The 26,121-nt window shown below is 40.0% G+C and overlaps 1 protein-coding gene across 1 annotated transcript in view; it reads right to left on the reverse strand.

The window, feature by feature from the left end:
• The window catches only part of TENM2 (teneurin transmembrane protein 2), a 750,809-nt gene that overhangs the window by 243,601 nt on the left and 481,087 nt on the right, over nucleotides 1-26,121 (reverse strand). The window contains exon 7 of the mRNA XM_069970729.1: nucleotides 863-976. Within this exon, the coding sequence (XP_069826830.1) occupies nucleotides 863-976 (114 nt within the window). The remainder of the gene's footprint in view (nucleotides 1-862; nucleotides 977-26,121) is intronic.

Here is a 26,121-nt window from a genome sequence, read left to right on the forward strand (position 1 = left end):
TATATCCTAAGACTAGAGGTGGGGTGTAGCAACAAAACAGCGTTGGGAACCAGTGCATATGAGGCTACAAAAGAGTAATAGATATTAATTCAATACGTGTGTGGATGTAGTTACAAGGGATGATTTTTTAAGTACTGATGAGCCAACCCTGGGTCCCAGACAAATAAAAGCTGATTAATTGTTTAATTTTTTTTCACATGCTGCATTTATATATTGGGATGCTGACTGGATTCATAGTCTAATAAAGAAGCCAGCATCCTGCATAGTACAATGAGTAAGCTTTTGTCTTTTTTTATGTACACATACTTAGAATGTCAGTGTGCCCTTTATGTAGTGCATACGTAAAATCCTCGATGAATAAAATAAAGGCAAGGCCTTTTTAATAGTACAGTACATGCAGTTCTATACAACAAACTGTATGCAAGTCTTGCTGCGTTAGGACACTGAACCGCACATCATTTATAATAAATATACAGAAAATCTATTAATTCCTACATAGTAACAAGCTCCAGAGGACAGATGTACATAGGGTTCAGGGGTGAAGATCATTTGCTTTATGCTGCAATCCCTTTGGTTCGCTGTAATTTAGTATATTATAAATGTATATACTTGTATTGCTGGGGAAGGATTTAACCTCCAGCTACAGTAGCAATTCCACCTTGTCATCCTTATATTAGAACACGTCTTTAGACCTTTCAACTATCGGTGCTGAAAACAGATGCATAAAGGAGAAAAAAAAAAGAACACTTAGCAGGGACAATGGCATGTCCCTCTGACAGACAGATCGGCAGGCCCTAAGATATGCAGGCAGAATTAAGTGTATGTCAATCACTGTGGAGACAAGCACTAAACAGAATCTCACCTTTGCCTCCAGATGGCATTGTTGCAACATCATCACTGCTGGTTCTTATGCCATTGTTGAAGGTATGTCCGTCTGCTGGCTGGAGCTGCCAGTTCAGTCCGAGGAGATGCATTGCTGCAGGAGAGACAAGGTGAGGAGAAGTCAGTGTAAAATGCCTATCTGACTGTGTCAACCTCAGCAGCTATAAACAGAGGCTTATGTCACAGAACATCATCATAGATTGCACTCCATGATCACATTTATACTGGCCATAGAAAGCAGATAAATGAAGAATCATGAAGCATATAATGAGAACAATATTACCCCCTTGTTCCATAACCTATTTTTTTATGTATGAAAATTCAATAAGAAATCTTTTAAAGCACCCTGAAGTTTTTCCTGTAAAGCTACTTATATTCTAAGGACGGATGGAATATATTATGTGTGTTATGTGTGATATTTCCCATATTGTTTACAGCAATGTGCGAAGATTTGATCTCTAATTATTTTTGCAATGCATGCGATAATTCAATGTATGTTAAAGCTGAGCTGCATATATATATATATATATATATATATATATATATATATATATATACTGACTTCAGTTTTCTCTATATATACTTCTGCAAGCATTTTGCTGCTTTACCTCTATGTGTACTCTACTATAATAACTATAATTTATTGAAAAGGAACAGTAGAAGCAACTTCACTTAGTAGGAAGAAAACTCCCCAGCAACAACAGGAATAGGGCAGGATGCGGTATGAAAAAAAATAAAATATCGCATTGCTTAGAAACATGTGGCTCTATGCTACATAGCATGAACAGAATTATTAATAAAACTGCGCTTAGAATGTAACATCTGGCTGCTAACGCACGCTGCCAGACCCCATTCAGGCTCTGTTCATACTATTGTCATGGCTTCTGTATTTAGCTGAGCTATGACTGGTATGACTGATCCTTTAGGAAAATCAATGTTCCTATTAACTTAAAGGGTGTCTGTCGAGGTACTGTTGCTGCAAAGTATGCCGTTCTAACATATTCTGTAATGTCGTCGAAATAAATGTTACATGATGTGACAAAGATTAAAGGACCATAAACCCGACACACTGCAATTCCACATATTTCATAAATCTCCTGTACACAATGACATTGTGAATATATGATGCTGTTTGCAGTTCAGCGGCCTGGTATCATGACAGAGGAGCCTTGGAATAATTGTCTTGTTAGCGAGCAGTTTCAATTCAATGTTTGGTGTAAGTTTCCAACCCTACAGCATAACACCTTATTTCCGCTGCTAGACTATGCGGCAAATGTAGGTCACGGCAGACATGTGTCGACGGGCAGGACGGTCCGGTAAGCTGCTATCACTTCTCAAATAATATGGAAATTAAAATAGTAGTAATTCCTTGGTGGGAATTAGAGCTGCTAATTTATTAATTAGAAGGTAAATTTAGCAGAGGATTCATTATTACATCTGAAGTCTACTGAGTTATGTATCCCGGTATACCTCATCTCAGTCTATATCATCTCTGCCGGTAGCTTTCATTAGCATTAGAATAATGAATATAGATACGGGGCAGAATCCTAGAAGGTATGTAAGGCCATACATAGTGAAGTGTGCGCAGAATATTGATTCACATCAAAGTGGACAGCTGATGTAGCTCTTTAGAACAGAAGAACAGGTAAGGCTCTACGTATAGGACTTGACCCCATAGTAAATTGAATACCAGATGTATAAGTGCATGTTCTGGTTATATTAAGTCCACTTAGCAGCAGATATTGTTCAAGCTTGTTAGTCAGATGAAGAGATGGCAAAGAATAGAATCTGAAGAGGATGCAGCATCAGAAAATATTCTATCTTTGCTCCTGTAACTCTCCAGAGCTCCCCATAAAAATAAGAACATATTAAGAATATATGTGGAAGAGATTAAATCCCTATAAAGAAGAACAGTTAAAGGGGTTAACTCATCATAGACTTACAGGAAAAGCACTAAGGCTGCGATAAACAAGAGGATTGGGGAGTTTGAAATCCAGCATGACTGACCCTTCTAGCCCATGATATCATTTTAAAGGGGTACTTGAGCCCTTTATTTATCTAACTACTCTCCACTGTGTCCTCCTGCTGGGTCTTTAGATCCCCTACTGAATGCTCCTGTCACCACTTCTGAGACTCTTCACAGCAGTGCCAGTTCGCTCAGCCAATCACTAACTGGAGCAGGACAGCACTGGTACTAAAGATTGGCTAAGTGGGCTCTCACCGCCGAGACGAGTCGATCTCAGAAGTGACAGTGGAAATATTTAGCATGGAACCTGAGGATGCTGCAGGAGGACCCCGGCTTAGTATGGTAAGCTCCTTTTTAAGAGCAGCAATATATATATAAAAAAATAAGGGCCAGATTACATAAGACGTGTTGAAAAAGGACGTGTTGCCACTTCATATCTTGTTGGCTTTGCTCAGCTCTCTTTACACAATACATTGATGATCCATTATGGTCAATGGCCTACCCTGTACTTTCCTGGAAAGGTCCATTTAAAACTCTTAAAGCATACCTGTAGTCTCAAAAGATTTGAATAAGCTCCAAGGTTTTGGTATATTTACCTCTTAAGGCTATGTGAACACGATGTTAGAGAGGCCATTCCGTGACCCAGCCGGTCTCTAAAAAGATCATCCGTGCGCGTCCGCATCAAAACACTCCACTGTATACTATGGAGTTTGTTCCATTATATGCACTGACAGGGTTTCACTGAATAGCGGCCGCAGAAAACTGACATGTCAGTTGTTTTCAGCGCTGCTAGGGATCCCAGCTGGAGCGTATACCCTGTGTATACGCTCCAGCCGGGATCCTATAGACTGAGAGGTAATGTATATTTTTGTAATAATCACAGCCGTTGTACAATCATTTTACGAAAATATACGTTGTGTGAACATAACCTTAGAGTGATGACAAGGTGGTTTTAGCATTTTCCATACTTATATTAAACCCCTTCAAGTCCCTTCAAGTCCATGATGTGCAGCTATTTCAGGAGACATGGCCAGAGCTAGGCTGTATGCCAGTAGTACATGAAGTACTGTATATACATCCTTACTTTTGTGAAGCCAATCATAGCATGGCAGCTACTCCTCATTGCTATAACATGACATAGTGCCAGTGAAAGGGCCATGGAATGAGCAGGATGGCTCAGTTGTGGGAAATGATTTACAGCACACTACTATAGATGGCATGTGAGGGGATAAGGGAGTCACTCATACACTGGGATTGCTAAGGTGCTATGCTGCTGCTCTTACTGGGTGAAGATCTCCGAGATAGGAGCCAGCGACACCTCCTGTGACATCAGATGATGATGCGTTGTCCCGGGAGAGAGGGAGGAGCCAGGGGAGGGAGGAGAAGTCAGTGGAGAAGCACAAAAAAAGCATGCTGAAGACAGTACTATTAGTGATGACACTTTATTAATGGGTTGTATATCTTGAGGTGATAGCTTTATTTAAACTCCTTCACGTCAGCAATACTGCAAATACACCGTGTAGTAGGAATGTACATATACGTTCCTGACTGTGAAGGGGTTTGATGTGTGTGGGACCGCTGCAGTGAGAGGGGTCCCACACACATCAGTGTCCCAGGAGCTGACGATAATGAGAGGCAGCTGCGATCCAGCAGTTTAAGGTACTCAGTGACAGGACAAGCTCCTGTCACTGAGTGATTGGGATGTGGGGGTCCCAATCACTTGTTCCGACGGGTGGGGGTAATCCACTTACCTCCATCCTGTCGGATCGGCCATCCATGCATAGAGCCTGCTCTTAGGCAGGCTCTAAAAAAATAAATAAATAAACATACTGTATATCGTAGCGTGCAGAATTGTCCAATCTATTAAAGTTTTACATTGTTGTTCCCGCACGGTGAACGGCGTAAGCAAAAAAAGACAGAAAAAAACACTAGGATTGCAAATTTTTTTATATTATATATCAATAAAAAATGTTCTGTTACACCAATATGATAATAATAAAACTAGAGATCATGGTCTATACACTATGGCCCTAAAAGGCAGGGAGGATCATTGCATTAATTTGATCTGGACATCCGGGCATCAATGGGCTCGGTCTTGAAGGGGTTAAATACAATTTTCTGATACTGGAATACCTCTTAAACAGAAGAGGATATAGTCACTTTATCATTCTCACAAGAGGAGTGAATATCATGGATAGTGGTTATTAGTAGAAAATATAACTAATTTTGGTAGTGCCACAGTGCTTGGCGGAAAGAAAAAAAAACAACTTATCCAACTTAACATTTAAGCTCTTTTGTTCTGACATGGCTGGTAACTGACTCCTGACGACTCAAAATCTTATGTACCATTAATTATTTTCAAGCATTTCAATATTTTATCATTTCCCTGAAAAAAATGCCTGTGCTTTGCGATCTGTCAAAGTCATTGCCACTCAATGTGTGGTCTACAGCCAAGTCAGATACTTACAATAGCCGAAGTACAAACATTGGATGCAATTAGCAAATTAATTGGGGCAATTTGCATGTGTATCTCTTTGCAGGCAATTTACCATGATTGTGCAGGCTTGGCTCTTGGCCCTTGCAGATGGGTACCTGTGACAACATCAGTGATGATAAGAAATAATGTCTTCATCTATTAACCCTTTTATTCTGCATAAAAAGAACACTACCCATCATGTGCTGTCACGCTGTGAGAAGTGGTTTCCTGCATTGATTTCTTTCTGCTGTAGTATACTCGGTCTAACTTGTCTATTCTTGCAGTATTTAAAACTCATTTGCAGGTGGTTTTTACATAGGACTGCAAGTAAATCTACAGAATAATACACAGATAAATGACTTTTAAGAGATTTCACTCTATTTAACTTAAATGTAGAAAACACAGCAAAAATAAAAGATACAACAATAATTATTTATTTTTTAAAATCAGATACATCCTGATATTTCTAGTGCATTGAAATTCACTGAATTTCCTCTGGAGCAGGAATGTTTTTTTTATGTCTCCAATGTGTCCTTATGATATTCTCCTGAAAGAGAATTAGTATCCCTTTGCTCCCATGATAATAGGCCCTTCAAAAGCAACCTAACACTATGCTGTGTACTGATCAGGGGCAATAACCCCAAAACAGATGTCTACAGGTGGGTATTCTTTCCTTTTGGAAGACTCCTAGTTGGAATGAAACACACTGACTTAAAGGAATTTATTTTTATAAATTATTTTTATAGTGGGTACACTTCAACTTTAAGGGACAGAAAATCATTGTTTGATTAAAAAAAAATAAAATAAAATAGAATTTTATTGTATGAAATAAGTATTTAATACAATAGAAAAACAGAACTTAATATTTGTTACTGAAACCTTTGTTTCCAATTCCAGAGGTCAGAAGTTTCTTGTAGTTCAAGACTCTGCAGAAGGAATTTTGTCCCAGTTCTTCCTACAGATCTCCTCCAGAGCTTTTAGGGTTCTGCATTGCCGCTGGGCAACATTGAGTTTCAGCTCCCTCCAAAAGTTTTCTATTGGATTCAGCTTGGAGCCTGGCTAGGCCACCCCAGGACCTTAAGATTCTTCTTACGAAGCCAATCCTTAGTTGCCCTAGTTGTGTGTTTTGGGTCATTGCCATGATGGAAAATCTCAACACATCTTTAATTCTTTTACTGAGGGAAGGAGGTTGTTGGTCAAAATGTTGCAATACATGGCCTCATCCATCCTCCTTTCAATACATCCTGTCCCCTTGCGGAAAAGCACTCCCAAAATTTAATGGTTCCACCCCCTAGCTTCACAATTGGGACTGTATTCTGTTGTACTCAGTCTTCTTTTTCCTCCAAACACGGTGAGCGGAGTTGATACCAAAATGTTCCATTATGGTCTCATCTGACCACACTACCTTGCCCCATGTCTCCTCTGGATCATCTACAGTATATGGTCATTGGTTAACTTCAAACAGGCTTGGACATGTAATGGAGATGTACAGGGGAACCTTGTGTGCCCTGCAGTCTTTTAATCCATGATGGTGCAATGTGTTACTAACTGAGGCTGTGGTCCTTGCTCTCTTCAGGTCATTTACCAGGTCCCCCCGTGTAGTTCTGGGCTGATTTCTGACGTTTTTCTGAATCATCCTTACCGCAGGAGGCAAGATCCTGCATTGAGCCCCAGACGAGGAAGATTGTCATGTTGCGTTTCTTTTTTTTTTATAATGTCACCAACAATTGTTGCCTTCTCACCAAGCTGCTTGGCCATTGTCCTGTAGCCCATCCCATCCTTGTGCAGGTCTACAATTTTGTCTTTAGTGTCCTTACACAACTCTTTGGTATTAGCCATGGTGGAAAGGTTGAAGTGTGATTAATTGAGTTTGTGGACAGCTGTTTTTTATATAAAATCAAACAATGTGCTTTTCTGGAATTGTTTTATAGATTCTGTCTCTCACGGCTAAAGTATACCTACAACAAAAAATCTTTGTAGGTGGGAAAACTCTCAAAAGTGTCAGTGTATCAAATACTTGTTTTCCCCACTTTATGTCTAATACTTTTAATACAAATTTTTCCTCAAGTATTAATATAGACATTAATGTGAAAGTAAACCATCACCTCCATTAATAATTGGCAATTTTCTATTCTGAAATTTTCACATTATTTACATTAATATAGTCATTTGCTGTCACAAGTTTGTTGGTTGTTTCAGCAGCTTTGACAACATAACTGCGCTTGTCTAGTTCACACTGCACGGTGCTAAGGAGACAAACCTCCAAACATTTAACAGGCATTTTAATCAGTTTATAGACCTGAATATTAGATTGTATTGGAAATTTAAATATAACATACATTTAATAGCCTTTTAAGTCCCAATGTTGTGTAACATATTGATTTTATGCTCATAGTTGCATGCTTTATAATTGCTAATTTAAATGTATGCAATTAAAAGGTTATAGCATTTATATCCAATGCTCCACTTATCAAACAAACAGAAATGTTTCCGTACTATTGAACATTTACCCCTTAGGGCCAAATTGATTAATGTGTAAATTTTGCTAAAGAAAAAAAAATCTGTAAGATGAAAGATATTTAATTGAAGACAATTAGCAAACATATTGTGTCGGATGTATAGTCCAAGGAGCAGGGCTGTATTAACCACTAGGCACCCGTGGTCCGGTGCCTAGGGCAGCACCTTTCAGGGGGGCAGCACCAAGGAGCAGGGAGAAAGAGACAACTTTTTTTTGTTTTTATTTTTTTAATCTCACCTCCTGTTCAGACTTGCCAGTAAATCCGGTGTCTTTTCGAAAGGGGGGGGGGGGGGGGGGGGGGGAAATATGGTGGAGTTATTTAGGTCTCGTAAATACCTGGAGCTATTACCTACCAATCCTGTGGTGAGAATTCCCTCAGACAATATGCAGACGGCTCTAATCATCAATTCAATGTGTTAATTTATGTTTTAGTAGTTAAAGACCATGAAAAAGTCAATTCCGAAACCACACTCCCCAAGAGGGGGCGTCTTCAGGTTTAGTGCCTAGGGCAGCAGCAGCTGTTAATACGGCCATGCCAAGGAGACAACTGTGTAAACATAGTCCTAAAGCAACACTGGGTGAAAAACTTTAATTTTGTGATAGAACGACATAGGCAAGTAGAAAGATTCCATACCACATCCTTAACTTACAAATACAGATAGGTGGTGTGGATCACTACTATACAAGAATACTATAACTCCTTAGGGTGCATTCACACTACGGGCGGAAATGCAAGGGGGATCAAGTGGCGGAATCCAAGGCGGGTTATCTGCCCGGATTCTGTAGTGTGAACACACCCTTACTTATGAGTCTTCCTTTCTCCAAACTTTCCTATTTCCTGTCTTTGCTAACTGCACCAGTCAGGATCATCTTTCTGTCCAGCTTATAGTCACTGCACTGGTTGACCATTCAGATTTGCATGCAATTAAAGGTCATAGACACTTCATATTTTAATTTTACTTTATACATATTATGTTGCAAAAAAATTCTCTATAGGACTCCAAAAATATTTCTCACTTTTGCTCCTACAGACTTTGCATTTTGCTTTATAAGCTCTATCTATATACACTTGTACACAGGCTATATGATTATCCCCTGTAGGCTGCATTTTGTGTGCTCTCCTCTCCTTCTCCAGCCTGCAGGATCAGGAATGCCCCCCACCCCCATTGACTCTTTCAGCTGCTGTGTAAACCCCTCACTGAGATCTGTCACATTGACAAACTTATTAGCTGTTAAATAGTATGAAATTTCCTATTTTGTCTTTAGGAAACAAGACAACAATAAAAAAATAAAAAAGTACATTATTCCTCAGCATCCAAACATCCAAGTCCCACCACCCAGCATCCAAGCATCCAAGCTCCGCCAAACAGTTTTTCTTTCTTGACTCCTAGCTCCAAAATTTAAAGGGACACTAACAGGCTGTAAGAACCCACTGTTAGTATCCCTTAAAGTTTTTGCAGTTAAGAGTCAAGAAAGAAAAACAGGTTCGTAGAATTTGGGACCACATGAACTTTCTTGATATTGTTTTATAGCTCAACAACACATTTCTACTGTTTATTTCCCACATTCTGGCTACTACCTGGCAAGCAGCCCAGTTTTTCACAATGGGTTTGACAGATAATTACAATGGAAACGGAAGTGAGTTTATTTGCTGTAGCTTTACCACAAAAGCATTACAGCGCTTTTGTATCTGTATGCATTGCTTCTCATATCTCACTGCAGAAGCAATCTGCATACCCTCATTCAGCCATTCACATGAAGCTCCTGAGGTGTGTCTTGTAAAGAATAGCAGACAATCTACTATTATTACATTATTACGAGTATTAGAAGTCACATAGGAGTCTTTGATTCACGTAAAACTACAAACCTAGAGTTCGGTGATTTATTAAGGTTTGGGAAATACTGTACTAGACTATTTCTAACTAGAGATGAGCAAATCTACAATATAAACGAAGCAAATCACTTAGTTAGCTTGGCAATCTGCTTATCAGCCTGCTGCTTTTGAGGTCTGTGCCGCTCCTTGCTGTTCCACCCTAGGCGGCTTGAAAAGTTGAATCCAGTTCTGGGAAAATTCTCCCAGGACTGGATCCAGTTTTTCCAGACACCTGGGATGGAGTGGCATCAGAGACAGCCAGCAGATAAGCAGACTGCTGAGTTAACGAAGTGATTTGCTTCGTTTATACTGTAAATTCGCTCACCTCTATTTCTAACATTCTCAGAGCATTATCCCATACACAAATGTAGTGCCAACCGTCATGAGCATGGCAGCGTTACATGGTACCACAATGGGGGAGATTTATCAAACATGGTGTAAAGTGAAACTGGCTCAGTTGCCCCTAGCAACCAATCACATTCCCTGTTTCATTCCTTACAGACTCTTTGGAAATTGAAAATGTGGAATCTGATTGGTTGCTGGGGCAACTGAGCCAGTTTCACTTTACACCATGTTTGATAAATCTTCCCCAATGTGTCAGCGTCCTCACACCTGCCTGGCGTCTCTCAAGGTTTAATCAAAACAACTGAATGTGTTTGACAATACCTATACTGTATAATATGTATTACAGCTCACTGTACATTCACACCTGGCCCGATGGATGTACCAAATACTGTGCATTATGTTTCAGTGCACTGTCTGAGCTTTTCATGAATGATCCAATGGTAAATGGTAAAAGATAACCCTCCTTCTACAAGAATAAAAACACTTCAACATTTATAGGGACCTGGAAGGCGTCTGCACAGAATTTATAATACTATAATAACAAGATGTATCTGATAGCCTGGACTGTAGGCATATGCCCACAATCAAGTGAACACCCCAAAAAGTTAGAGAGGAGTACAGTATAAAATACTTTCTTAGCCTACTCAATAGATGTGACTATTCGCTGCAAGTAAAGAGAAGAACATAAGGTTTAAATAGTTCTGAGAAGCAGCAATGTACTTTTATTATGCCACTAAATCACTGAAGCATTGCTGCTCTGGGGAAATGGACTGAAGGAGTTAAAGGAAATTATCATCCGTCTCCTCATTCTTGACACTCAGTTGGTACTAGCAAATCAAGATTTCCATTGATTGAAATGCCACTTCATTGCAGCCATTGATTGAGCATTGTACATGGGAAATGGAAATGCTCAGTTGGTTAATTCTATCAGATAGTATGAAAATGCTTATAAATAAAATGCCATTCTGGCCTCTTTCTAGGTCTCTGTCCTGGTTCCACTTCACTTCCTTCTTTATGTTCAATCTGTAAATGTATGCAATGAATTACTACTGGAAAAAAAAAAAAAAAAAAAAACAACAAGGATACAACTCTTCTAGGATTATATATGAAAGAGCCGCAGAGCACCCTGAAACAAAAAGTCATTTATAAGAGAGAAATAAAATGGGGATCAGTTTTTAGTGTCAGTCTGGGAAATATAAGAGTGTAGCCGATACATTTTCCATTGAGATACAGATGATCCAGGCATTTCTTCCCTTGTCCGGTACAAGCATATAATTTAAATGCCATATGCCTGTAATGGCTATATATATATATATATATATATATATATATATATATATATATATATATAAAACAAATGACAAGGACATAAAGTCCACTGTTACTTATGAGCTACCCACTTCTGTCCTAGGAATACGATTTGATTTGTAGCTGTAAAATAATCTAAATATGTTTGGCTGGAAGCAAAAAGAAAAATAACCATGTTGTGGTAGAAACATAACAAATACATATTTCTAAGGAGAGAAACAAGATGTCATACCAGGCTGATGGAAGAGCAGCCAGTTCAGGGAAAGTGTGACAGACCATTTTAGAAATAGTGGTAGATTAATGGAACTGCCTACCCAAAGCAATGGTTAAGGGTGACGGAATTAAATCATAAGGCTTGGGGAGGAAGAGATGAATATAATAAGAAAGTACAGGCAGGGAATGCGGAGATAAAAAATAAGAGCAGTTACTTTATTAATATCGATACAAAATCCAATATCTATAAAGCCTTTACTCTGTATAGGAAAAAAACAAAAAAACCCACTTGCATTAAGAGAGTAAAGCATGGTTATGGTAAATGAGGCTGGATGGGCAGGGTTACTTTGGGCTCTCCATTTACAGAAGGAGGCTGCTACATGCTACATGCTTTACATACATGCTGGGCTTTGACTCACTATACAATGTACATATTGGTGATGGCAGATCTACGTCTCACATTGCTATCACATTATTACTGTTACAATCTAGTACAGGGCATCTTCTGTCTCTAATGCAGAATTACTGCCACAAAAAAGTACTCTCACAGGAACAGTAGGGCCTACTTCTTATTACTGAGATGAGATTAGCATGGTATCATGGAGGTTGCACTCTCTACTTTCACATGTTACCCTTTCTGCTGCCTATGGCAAAACCTGAAACTGTGTTCCCCTTTTTCCCACTGAAAATCCTAAGAAAAAAGTTTTCCCAGTCCTGACTGCCTTGTAGTCCTTTCATGTATCAGAAAATGCTGGACAATATGATTTCCATGCACCTCTCCTCAGAGATTCTGTAATCTGCTGCCTGAGGCAACATGCTCATCTTGCCTCAAGGCAGACATGGCCCTGTTGCTGTCCTGTTGATAATCCTGTCCAGTTTAAAAGCTTCATGGATACAACGTTAGTCCATGCTTTTCGGCACCTTTCACTGGTAGCATGCCTGCTTCAAAAACATATGTTCTAGACAAAAGGTTACTAAATCTGATCTTGAAGGTCCTATAATGTAACTAGAAATAGCCATTCAGCACAGTCTACATGAAATGAGTCTATCCAGTATAAGGCTGGGTTCACACTACGTATATTTAAGTTAGTATTGTGGTCCTCATATTGCAACCAAAACCAGGAGTGGATTAAAAACACAGAAAGGCTCTGTTCACACAATGTTGAAATTGAGTGGATTGCCGCCATATAACAGTAAATAACTGCCATTATTTCAATATAACAGCCGTTGTTTTAAAATAACAGCAAATATTTGCCATTAAATGACGGCCATCCACTCAAATATACATAGTGTGAACCCAGCCTTAGGCTATGATCACACAATGTATATTTTCATAAAAGTACGGCCGTTGTTACCGATTGCAGCAACAGCCGTGATTTATATAAAAATATATGTTATGTTGCCGTCTATGAAATCCCGGCCGGAGCGTATACGCATAGTATACGCTACGGCTGGGATCTCTCGCGGCACCGTATTCTGTGGCCACTATTCATTGAGCAGCAGCTGCAGAGAACCTGTCAGTGCACACTATGAAGCGCGCTGCTTCAGCCGCATGCTCCCTTGTGTGCAGTGGGGAGTTCTCATGCGGGCGCACACTGATGCGCCCGCATCAGAACTCAGTGGCGCTTAAGATCATCAGGCCGGTACTGCAATACCGGAAGGGATTATCCTATCTAACACTGTCCATTCCGTGACTCGTCCAGGTCACGGAACAGCCGATGTCATACAATGTGTGAACATAGCCTTAAAGAACACGGGCCACACACAGCTTTAGGATGTGATAAAGAAGGTGCTTTTTTTCCTCTCCTAGGATGTGCCTAGTATTGTAACTCGGTTGAATTCAGTGCCTGAGCTGCACTACCAGACAGTGTGCACGGCATAATCACCAGCAATAGGCTCACAGGATAACACTCTTTTTTTTCTTCCTTTTTCAGTTTTACTTTCATGTTGTCCTTAAATATTTGTACGCTCCCTATGTTCTCGCCGTTACGGTGCACTTTAAGCCACTTGCAATCCTCCACTTCTGGTCATTGCCTTAGGTCACCTCTCTCATTTGTATCTGTCGTAAGAATGAATAATGATGGCAGATGTCCGTTCCTATGAAATGCGGCAGGTACAATTCCCATTGAGCTGTCTGAGGGCCTTGCTCATTAAATCAGAAAACTTGACAAGTAAAAAAAGATATGGGTTTGTTGTTATCCCAGTTGTGAATGTATGTCATGCACCGCTTCTTATTACTGCCACTGTCTCACATACTGTTCCATTCTTTGTTTAGGAGACACCATACTAGTGTTTAATCTATATACAGATGCCGAGCAGTGACAGAATCCACAACCTGCTGCTTCTGAAGTTGTTTTTGTCTCTGTGTTATTTGCAATCATTTTCCTGACTAGTACAGGGCATCATACTACCCCCAGACACAACAAGTGCTCTGGCGGCCTGCCTCTCTGAATAACAGTATGTAATGCTATATCATTCTGGGATACCTATAAGCAGGTGCAGCAGGTAGACATCACACGTGTGACATCTTGGTCATTGTGAATAGTTTCTAAGCCCGTCTCTCGAACATTCTTATGAAGCACATATTAAATCTTGTGTAAATGACTGGGATATGCTGCAGAGAATTTCTTACCATTTTTTTTGCGTAGAATATTGAGAATGTTTGGTACTGGATTCCAATAAAATTTTATATATGTCCGATATTGCCTGTTTTCTTCCGACTTTCTTCAGAACATAATCGTAAATCTAAGAGTCCCGGGCCTTAAACTGCCGCTCTTAAGTTATACCTGACAAGGCAATGATTAATTTGCAAGTATGGAAGTGACGGAAACTCAAATTCTCTTTGTGAAAAAGGTTTTATTTCCTCCTCTAATACATAAATGCAATACATTATTAACGTCATCTCTACACCAAGATATTGTCTGTAATATAGTGAAAAACTTTTTCTTTCAGATCAACTGGTTTTAGAAAGTTATTTAGATTTGTAATTTACTTCTATTTAAAAATCTCAAGTCTCCCCATACTTATCAGCTTCTGTATGTCATGCAGGAAATGTTGTTTTCTCTTCAGTCTGACACAGTGCTATCTGCTGACATCTTGTCTGACACAGGAACTGTCAAGAGCAGGAGAAGTTTTCTATAGAGATTTCCTACTGCTCTGGAAAGTTCCTGTCTGGAACAGAGATGTCAGCAGAGAGCACTGTGTCAGACTGGGAAAAAAAACATTTCCTGCAGGACATACAGCAGCTGGTAAGTATGGGAAGACTTTACATTTTTGAATGAAAGTAAATTACAAATCTATATAATTTTCTGAAACTGGTTGATTTGAAAGAAAAAGATGTTATCTAGACAACCCCTTTAATCTAATATGGTCATGATGACTAGTCATCAAGCCGTCAGACAAGTCTATGATGAATTTCACTCTGAAAGGGATTCTGTGGCTTCAGAGGCCAAAGGTTAGAAAGGATTGTAAAACAACACTTATTACAAAAGTGTTTTTGTAATCACAAAATATGTTAATTTCACTAAAAAGTGCCGACAGGTGTCCATGGCCTTTAATTATTTTATACATTAGGACCTGTCCGCAGATAATGCCATCTATTCCTGATAGAACCTCGAGATGTGGATTCCTTGGGGATATGTCATCCTATAATGGGAACGAGAATTATATTTTTCATTTTTTTGCTAAGCATTCAGCTCATGATATGACCCTGTCTACATTAGACTGCCTCTCGACAATAAATCTCATGTTAGCATGATCCCAGCTTTATGAATGCCTATTAAATATGATTGTTTAAAGATTACCTTGTCCTGGCTCCTAAATTGGTGAAGAAGTAATTGTCACCAAGGCCTAAATTGGCTAATTTCATTTTGACAGCCGAGAAAACACATTTACCAATCTCCCCCCCAATCTGGCATCCCATCCTATGTATTTTACTCTACCGTATATTGATTACTTTGGCTTTTTCTCATTCCGCCGGACCGTGACGATGTTGGGGACAACTATAAAATCTACCACTCAAAGTCTTAGATAGTTACTTTTGGTGACTAAAATTGTAACGAGAACAAAGAGCGGCACTGCATTAATCCATTCTCATGACAGTCCCCAGATTAGTCAGAGAGCACAAAATGGCAGATACATTAATCAATGCTTGTGACTGCATAAAATGAACTCCTTGTGACAATCTTCAGATTGCAATCTTTTCCCCCTCTCTCTAGTTTTATCCTGGGTCGCTATAGAGGGAATTATGATTTTTTTTCAGATCTTGATTATCACAGAGGTATGGGAGCCTTTCTTATTTTTATACACAGGAGAGTGCAGATTGCACATCCACTTTCATTATTCCTTTGTGCTCAGCCGCCAGAAATGTATTCGATTATGTGATTATGGAAGGCTGGTCCATTGTCCAGAAAGCAAAAATATCCACATGCAGATAAGCCCAGCGGTAGAGCTATTAGCTTTGCAGGATGCCATTCCAGGCACACAGTCGGCTGTTATAAGTAATTTCCCCCCAATTCATTATGAAAGGAATACAATACAGAGAAAGGGAATTTTCTAATTCACACCAGTCACATGACAGATCGCTTTAATGTATGATAATGACGGCAGGTCTCTTTCCCTGCATGAAATTTTTGGAACCTCAAATCTTTGCTATGATCACACAAGAAACAAATCCCATATTTCTTCCTGTAAGAATGCCATGCTGACTAATGTACTGCAGACTCCTGATATGAAAACCTGGTATGCTGTTAAAGGAAATGACAAGAAATCTGATCCCTGATTTCAGATAGGCTTATTAATTTGCAGAATTCATGAGCAGAGATCATTTCTGTCCCTCTCGTCACGTTGCCTGTGGATTGGTGTTAGAAATAGAAATACAAGATGAAGAAATGCCAACATGTATACACACATGGCATTTTTTTATTGTGTTTTTTTTCTCCCAACACCCATAGAAGTATATAGAAGGAAAAATGCTGCTATTGTCTTTAAGGGAAAAAAACCCAAAACACTATACCGTATCATGCTGCGAAAAAAAGCCTAAAACACCACTAAAGTGTGAGGGTCTGACATTCCATATTTTCTTATTGACTCACAGTTAACATCTGGCTGCAGCATCTTTTACTCCCCCAGAAAAAATATGAATATGATAGTTTTTAGAAGAATTCCTTATGTGAATCCAGGCTTAGGATAATGCTTAAATGTATGCTAGGTGTGGATCCACCCCCCGGGACCCAAAGAAGGCATGAGTTCAGCACTGAAATGCCCATCTGTATCTGTTGTTATTGAAATAAATATGATTTAGGGTAGCTTCACACGTACCGGATTCGCAGCGGATTTCACACAGCAAGTTTGCAGTGAAATCCACTGCAGCATACTTGCAGCAGTTACATACTCGCAGCGGAATGAAAATTCCGCTGCAGGTATGTAACCCCATTGAATTTAACACTACAAGGATTCGCTGCGGATTTTGTTGCAAACTTGCAGTGTGAAATCCGCTGCGAATCCGGTACATGTGAAGCTACCCTTACATTGTGGATGCGTCTATGGTTTCATATGTATCCTATGCCAAGGTCACTACTAGGTGCTTTGTTTATCCCTCAAGGCTTTGTTGACACTTTGGGAAAATATTGGGTAAAGGCGGCCATCTTGTTAAATATACGGCTGCCTTCCTGGATATATTCCCAGATATACAGTATGTTGTATAGTAGCCATTTTGTGACAGAATTTACTCTACAAAAAACGTGCATGTCAGTTTTGGGCTATGCTCACACTCTGTAGTTTTGCTGCAAACTGTTGGGAAACATGGCCACAAAACCACATTGTATGAACATAGCCTACTTCTACAGTTCATTGAGATTTCATCTATGCCACATCCATACAGTTTTTGTAATGCTCTGTATCACCATAATTCAACCTCTATTGGGGTGGATCAGAATATTTGATTAATTTATTTGATATCTTCTGGCATGAGAGGTGAAAACAATATACCGAGCATACGTAGCGTACATCATCCCCCCCCCCCCCCTTTCTTTCAATGCTATACTTTAATGTATACTTTTTTCACTTTGCAGACCATTTATGTTTAAGTGGTAATTCAAGAAAAACAAAATTTTATAACCATCAGCATTATTCTTTATTGGCCTTGTGCCCCTCTCATTCAAGTGCCTTGATATGATCTTCATAGACATGTATTGATTCACACATCACACAGAACATTTTTGCTGACATTTCAGGCCCTTTGTTCATGTGCATGCAACATGACTATAGGAGTGAATTAAATGTCAATTTGACATGAGTGCTGATATAAACACACCAGGAAAGTTTGTGCATAGTCTACACATTTCTCTCTAAAATGTTGCACACGCATTGCTGAATAAAGTGCTAATTTTGCCTTACTGGAACTATTTGGAGTGTTGCCATGTAGAGTTTTTGCCACTAATAGACCTGTTATTATGTGTAGTACAGCTTCGAGCCCATAGATCCCAATCAGCTGATGAAGGCCGGAAAAGTGTTCTAGCTTTTCCGCCAGATGGAATAGGAAGGATCTCTGCACTATTCCATACAGCAGGATCTTGTAAAAAAGTAGGCACCACTTATTTAAACATGTGAAGCAATGTATGATAGATACTATAAAGTGGTATTTATCATACAGTATATGCAAGAGGTGTACCTCAGAAAGTCCCCCAATGTGTGCCCCCCCCCCCCCCACGGACAACACAAAATTGCAGTTCTAGTGGTGTGTCCAAGTTTGCAGTGGTTAGAAACAGGTGCGTAACTACCAGCCATAGCGGCTGCTACAGGGTGGCCCACTTCTGCAATACACTGGGCCCCTGAGACGTCATTATTTTCAGCAACCGGTGGCCAAGTGGCCTCCTGGGTGCTGCAAATGTCCCTTTAACTGTAACCGCTCCTGACAATTACTTGCAGTTAAATGTTAAAGGCTATGACCATAGTTAAAATTTGCTATGGGGCCCAGCCATATCTAGTTACGCCCCTGGTTACAACCTACCCAAAATTGGTCCCGGTAAGGACAACTAGTCCTCCCTGACTAGTCTGATTCTGCACAAGAGTTGCTACAGCAAATACTGCTGGCCATACTAGAAAGGTGTCCAAGCACACTGTGAATCACAGCTTGTTGTGGGGTTATTTAGTTGCAGACCAAAGTGTCCATGCTGCCCCCTGTCTTCTGCTAAGAGTGCTGTGAGTAACAGAACTGGACCAAGGAACAATGAAAAAGGTGGCCTGGTCTGAAGAGTCGTGCTTTCTTTTACATCATGTGGACAGCTGGGTGCATTGCCTCTGATTTCCTAGAGAAGAAAAAGCATTACTCTGAAGGAAGGCACGGCAGTAAAGCCAATGTGATGCTCCTGGCGGTGATTTGCTGGAAAACCTTAAATCCTGGCATTTACAGGGATGCCGCAGACTATCATACACCACTATGGCAACACTACTCTATAACGTGAATGTCTTCTTTAGCAGGATAATGTGTCTTGCCTAACATTGTGGTGCCAAATACCGCTAGACTTCTTCCGATATATATGTGTATATATATATATATATATATATATATATATATATCCACACTTGTGTTTATTAAGACATCAGATTATTTTAAGCTTCTTTTTTCTGGCATTGAAGGGGGATCTAAGCTCAAGGGACACAAAGATGATGCTATCTTCGGACATGTCTCAAGAACACAGTTAAAAGTGGAGCTTCATCCTAATTGCCAGTATTCTTATACAAAAGGACATATCATTAAAGAAAGGATTAGAGGCGTCATTATTCAGATGAGATCCAACAGGAAGCGGTTGTGATGTTAATATCCATTTTTATTAATATCAACAAATAATTATAGCTCACCAGGCTATTACCAGCAAGTCTCCCGTAATAATATAGTTTTCTAAATAGAAAAAGGAAAATACCTCCTTACTCTGTAACTTTTAATTAAGTTACTTAGCAGGACAAGCCGCATGCAGAACTGTTAATCTAAACTAAGTGGGTGTTTTGCCATCAGTGATTAATCGAGGATTTCTTCAAAGTTCACCTGAGAACTGTGCATAAAATTAATTGTAATAACAAAGAGCTAATTGTCCTAATACCAACATTAGCCTTTGTCTCAGAACCTGAGTTAAATACGTACTACATATAATATGCATACTATAGGGCTTAATGAATGACTAATTACTAAGGAGAATTTCATGCCGGCAAAATGCTGATGTTATAGTCATTGGTTAATTACCATGTAAAGTCTATTGGTATAAGTAACTGTACTTTTCTCAAGAAGGAAACCACTGACCTACTGTATGAAAGAGACGCCAGTATTCAGTGCTGAGCAAATGTATAATCATTATATTGGTTTATTAGTATAAGAGAATACATTTTTCTATGTTTGGGCATGGCCTGTTCTGCCAAAGCTATGGATTCAAATACAAATTTGGGAGGAATACTATGAACAATTTTCACTGCCACATGTTTAAATATATTATAGCCCAGGAAACCAATCAGCACAAAGGATCCATATAGCTACAGAACACTTACTGCAATATGAAATATATCCCGCATCAGAAGTATACAGCAAGTGGAGAGTGGGAAGATGCTTCTAAAGAACTTTACTTCTACTACTTTACAATCAGCATAAAGCTAAGGGCCTAATGGGTACAAGCCAAAGTCAAAAACCCAGGGAGAAATCAGAACAATATGGAATGTAAAAAGCTTTCTAAATACGGGGAAACTAAACTGCAAAAAAAGGGGTCTGCTATGGAGGTTATCCTCATAAAGTGACTATACCCACAATCTGCCTCCCCAAACCGCTTGTACCATCGGATAGCTGCTTTTAATCCAAGGTATGTCCTGCGGTCCATTCAGCAGGTGATGCTGTTATTGTCCTAAAAAACAACTTTTAAACTTGCAGCCCTGTGTCAAATTGGTGTGGCCTAGAGTGTCTGTGCCCTAGGACTGCAACGCCCCTCTGTCCCTCCTCCCCGTCCTCTTCATCATTAGGAATGCCCCCACGCAGGATTTTCCCCATTCATCCCCTGTGTGAACATTGCACAGGTGCCTTAACGATCCAACACATGTGCAGTATTCAGACAGGTGATAAAAAGATGACATTGTTCTAGGGGCGTTCCTAATGATGAGGAGGGATGGAGGGGCGTCGCAATTCTAGGGCATGGGTACTCTAGGCCACACCAATTTGACACAAGGCTGCAAGTTTAAACATGGACCCGAGGACAAATTTTGGATTAAAAGCAGCTATCCGAAGGTACAAGCGGTTTGGGGGGGTCAGACTGTGGGTACACAATGCATAGTGAAAATATGAAGAAGTCTGGTCTGGATAAAGGGGGCGTTCCTCTCATTCAGATAATGTAATAGGATAATGTAATCTTTTTTTGTATGTACTAAGAAGTTGACTAGATATACTTACACTAGAGATTGCATATTATACAAGCATCAGGCCGATATTCATTTTTTGATAATTAAAGGGGTTTTCTATTAAAAAAAAAAAGAGCTATGTTTAGCCTATCCACAGGACATGTCACCAGTACTTGTTTGGCAGAGTGTTGCCACCCAGCGTCCCAGAGAATCATCGGATCAGCACCGCCGTGCTGCTAGCAATAAAGAGTGCAGTTACAGAATGCCACCTCTACAAACCATGCATGGAGCAGAGGCTTCCCACTCTCATACTCTGTCTATTTCTAGTGGCACAGCTTCGGTAATAAGCTGTTATTGTGGTGACAGGTGGATAGGCCGCAAATAGATTTTGACCAGAAAACCCCTTTAAGCTATTTTTGTCACTGAACATTAGTTCACAACCCTTAACAACTACAGTGAAACCTGTTTGAGATCACCACTAGAGATGAGCAAACTGGGCCGAGGTTTAGGTTCACACAAACCCAAACCTCGGCTCAGTTTGCTTATCTCTAATCACTACCTAAATTTGCACTGGAAATAAAATAAAATATATTAAAAAAAAAATTTAAAAAAAGGTCATTATGCATAATGTATAATGGACTCAAAATCCACCACATAAGATCTGGCCTAGATAAAAGGGTGGTCTTTCCAAAAGGATGGGTATTTAAGAGTTCTAGCTATATCTAGAGCCAGTGAGAAGTGCCCTAAGCATTTATTCATTGCACTTCCGTAGCTGATTTGCTGCCTAAGGATAGGGCACATTTACTAAAGTCCAAGCTGGTACTAGAGTAGCGGACAATCGTATATATATTGTGCAAGAAGCTAAACTCCAAGGCATTAAAACAAAGCAGACTCTAACTTTACAACCATAAAACATGACGATGAGTCCACAAAACTGCATCAACCCTTGCATACATAATGTGCTTTTAAAGCAATGTGGGTTTTTTCTTCATTCATTTGATGAATATTCCTGTTTACAGTTTTCATAAGTTTTTAGTAAATTTTCCTTGTAGTGGCAGGGAAAATAATTAAAAAAAATATACATATGTTGTACCAAACTTTGAATATATTCAAGCTGCAATTTATATAGGGAAGTAAAACATATTTTAGTCTGCTAATGAACTGCAATGTAAATCGTAACCCTTATGGAACATTTCCTTTCATTCCAAAATAAATTAGTCCACAGTACGATCACATAACAAAAATAGAGTGCCAAAACACACATTTTAGCTTGTAATTGCATTAATCTGCTCTGGCCATGATGCAGATTTTCTGTAGCGGGTTGTTTCTCAGTGCTGGATGCTTGTTTCTTGGCTGCTGTACCCACAACTTGTGCAATAGCAGCAGAACCAGATGGGTGCAGAGCCTGAATCCCTTATCTTTCTGTGGGAGGTAAGAAGATCATAAGAGAAGGGAAAAAACAACATCACGTACTGGAATGATGTATGAACTGTAGGATGCTGCAGGATGTGTCTTGGATCAGGTCCGTACCCCTGCCACTCTTCTTTCTATGTGTCTCTGATCCAACTGTATAATGCAATGTGTGGACGTTCTCATATAGAATAAGAATTGTTCCTCTGACAACTCCGGAACCCAGTCTTGGCATCCACTGTGTTGCTGTGTCAGCTACTGTTCAAATGAAGACGCCATATCTGTTGACCTTTCTATTGTTGATCCCGATACATTAATCTTTGTTTGATCAGCCAGAGCAGCAGTGTCACTGATTTGCTGGCCACAAGTAGCAATAAGGTTTCAATGAGTCCTGCATGATCACATTTAGTGTTGCATCAACTGTTTTGCTTTAATTGTCCTGAGAGGCAAGAGACGAAACAAGAGTGTGCGCTGACAGCTTAGCTCAGCATGAACCCTCATTTTTCACATGGAGCTAATTAAAAACTGAAATTAGTTAAAGATGGAAATGACACTTGTGAACACTTTAGCAGAATTCTGGCAAAAACCCCTCAGAGTACTGCGTTAATACCTGCTGCTCTGAAACTCACTGTCCCTTTTTTTTTTTGCATGACGATGGATATTATGATTTTAAGGGCATTTAAAGGAAAAAAAAAAAAAGCAAATCTTAATTAGACGTGACTATGGCCGCCGAGCACCCAAAGAGAAGCAGAAGGCGGATTACAATGTGGTTTACAATTATTTATTCCAATCATGGTAATTGCTAATAATTTAGAAAGGTACTTATGGGGTTAACATCCTGATTCATAGTCAAATCACATTCCCGGTAGATTCGGGAGCCATCTAAAAGGCACAGAATACACCATAAAGAGGTTATTTGCACAATTTAATAGAATGCATTTGAGCACTCAGTAGTCAATTTAGAAAGTAATAAAAAGTCAGTTCCTATGTAGTCAAACTGGATGATCGCACTCAAAGTCTGCTTCCTAATACCACTAATATTGCTTTCAGCAAGCAAAGCAACATGTAAATTTCATCTGGACCTACCGGGGCAAACAATTTATAAGACATTCAGAGTCGATGCCTAAGGCCAAATAGTTAGTATTATTTCTGGATGTATCATCTGACTTGTGTTAGGTCGCACCCAAGCGCTTTGGTTGGGCTGTGCAATCACAACATTTAAGAGGCAACACACTTCTCCTATGATTGCCATACTGCGGGATTCTACATTCACTTCTAGCCAATCATTTCCACTTAACCTTCACTGGAACCTTTCCTGCTGGGTATTGGACCATCTGTGGTGATGACTTCAATCTCTGAGAGGGCAAGTCAGTCAAAGTCATCATTCCTGGAGAGATCAATGAAAGGGAGTAAATCAGTTTGCAGAAAGTCCAAGCTTTATGAGAATGCCATCTACATCTGATGCAGATGGTGTCTGCCTGCGAGCGCCTGTGGTGTGGACCTGTGTATTTTGTCCTGCATTACATTATCTAAAGCATTTTCAATTTAGACGGAATAAACAGGTCCAGCCGAAATCAGTCTTTTTTTGACCCTTCTATCATCTAATTTGACTTCATGTGGGTAGGAAAAAAGCAGTCAATATTTTAGCGTGCCACTTTAGTGAGCTTTTGCTTAACAACAATAGCAGGTGGGTTGCATCAGGAATACACAGTAGCCAAAATTGCATTCCAAATATTTTCAGCTAATACGGAATATCCTAAAGATTTTAAAATTCAATAATAATAATTCATTTTACAGACTTTATGATACAATAAGAAGAATGCTTTCTTTTTGGTGTAGAAGTATGATGATTTACTTGTATGTAACAAGCCTTACTGTTTATGCATTGTGTTGTCTGTGACACAGTCTATTGTCATCTTTGCCTGCCATATATATTATTAGGTCATACAAGCTTCACAATTAGATTTTAATGGTCCCATTCACACGTGTGTGAATGTGTAAGGGGCAGTGATCCATGCCGGGAAAAAAAAACACAGTTTCCAGTGAGAACCCAAATTTGCAGCATTGACTTCTATGTAGTGGTCTGTGAAGCACAGAGCACTACAAATGCACGTTCATAGTGCAGTGAGCGACCGCAGGGCCATGGCTGCGGGCTGTACTATAGACGTGTGACTGAGGCCTAACTTTCCTCAAAAATGTCAAAATAATACTAGAACAAGCCAGCATGAGCACTCAGCTAAGTGATTAATTCCAACTGTTCCTTGGCTGCAGCAGATTCTAAAGGATGTCTATGGACCCCGTCTCATGCAGCTCCTATTACCAAGGGCCCTATTACACTGAGTGATAATCTGCCGAATCGGGCTGATTTGGCCGATTTTTGCTCTGTGTAATAGAGACAACGATCAGCCAATGAAACGATAATCGGCTGATAATTTCTTCAGACCTTGACCTGAAATGGTTGGGCACGCATTGCTACGTGTAACAGCAATGCGCAGTCGATGGCTGACGATGGAACAAACAGTTATTACTTTATCTGTCCATGTTCCCGGTCTTCTCCTGCCTTCTGCTCTCTTCTCAGCTTCTCTGGCTGAGTGGCCTGTCAACTCAGAGACCCATCTGAAGCTGCAGCCGAGGGATCGGGAAGCATGCAGAGTGCAGGGGAGGTCCGGGAGTGTGGAGAGGTAATGTATTAACTGTTTAGGCAAAGGCTTCACGGACATTGCTTACGATGTTTGTGCAGCCCTTGCAAAACGTTTATCAGGTTGTGTAATAGGCTCAGTAATTGAGTGTCAATCTAGCAGATAGGCGCTCATTTACAATATTGATCAGGCCTTCATTGGCCTGTGTAATAGAACCTTAACTAAGTGCTTCTCCACAGTCGTTTTAACAATTAGTGGGGGTCGAAAACATTACATCACTATTTCTTTTCTTTTTTTTTAAATGACTGGGACACTTCAAAGTGATTTTGTCTGTACAGATTTGTACGGATAATTAATAGTATATGCTCAAAATGCATGGTCAGTGGAGTCTAAGGGCCCTATTCCACAGTGACGATAATCGGCCGGATCGGCCCCATTTGGCCCGATTCGGCCGATTACCATTTGGTGAAATAGAGAGAACGATCAGCTGATAATCGTGTCATCGGCTGACCGTTCATTTAGGGCCAGACCTAAAATAATCGTTCCTCCACCGCGCATCGCTACGGTTGAATAGCGGTGCGCGGCGGGCGACCAACGATTGAGAAGAAGCAGCAGCATACATTACCTGTCCAGGCTTCTGCTCCGTTCTGTCCTCCTGGACAGGTAATGTATTACTGCAAGGGCTGCAAGGACATCGGGAACTATGTCCTTGCAGCCCTCGCTCAGCGATCATCGGGCCGTGGAATAGGCCCAGTAAACGAGCGGCGATCTAGCAGATCGCCGCTCGTTTACATCGTTGATCAGGCCCTCCTCGCCCTGTGGAATAGGACCCTAAGTGATAAGACACAGAATCTGAGAACAACAGCGCAAGAAGGGGACATAACCTCCCATGGCGAGTTATTCTCTACGGGAGATACAGAAACAGCTTAATGCACGCACTCTTTTATTACCATATCCCACATTTACAAAAATGTAGACTAACTTTACACTAGCAGAAAAGTCTTTTTTCAACAAGGCACAAGGCAACCCCAAGGCAACCCCAATCCTTAGCATAAGACCCAGGCTGAGACATTTACAGCATATCCTATTTTCTAGCGAGAATTTTGTCCCGCTAATGGT

The sequence above is a fragment of the Dendropsophus ebraccatus genome, chromosome 1 (genome assembly GCF_027789765.1).
Source record: "Dendropsophus ebraccatus isolate aDenEbr1 chromosome 1, aDenEbr1.pat, whole genome shotgun sequence".
Classification (NCBI taxonomy): Eukaryota; Metazoa; Chordata; class Amphibia; order Anura; family Hylidae; genus Dendropsophus; species Dendropsophus ebraccatus.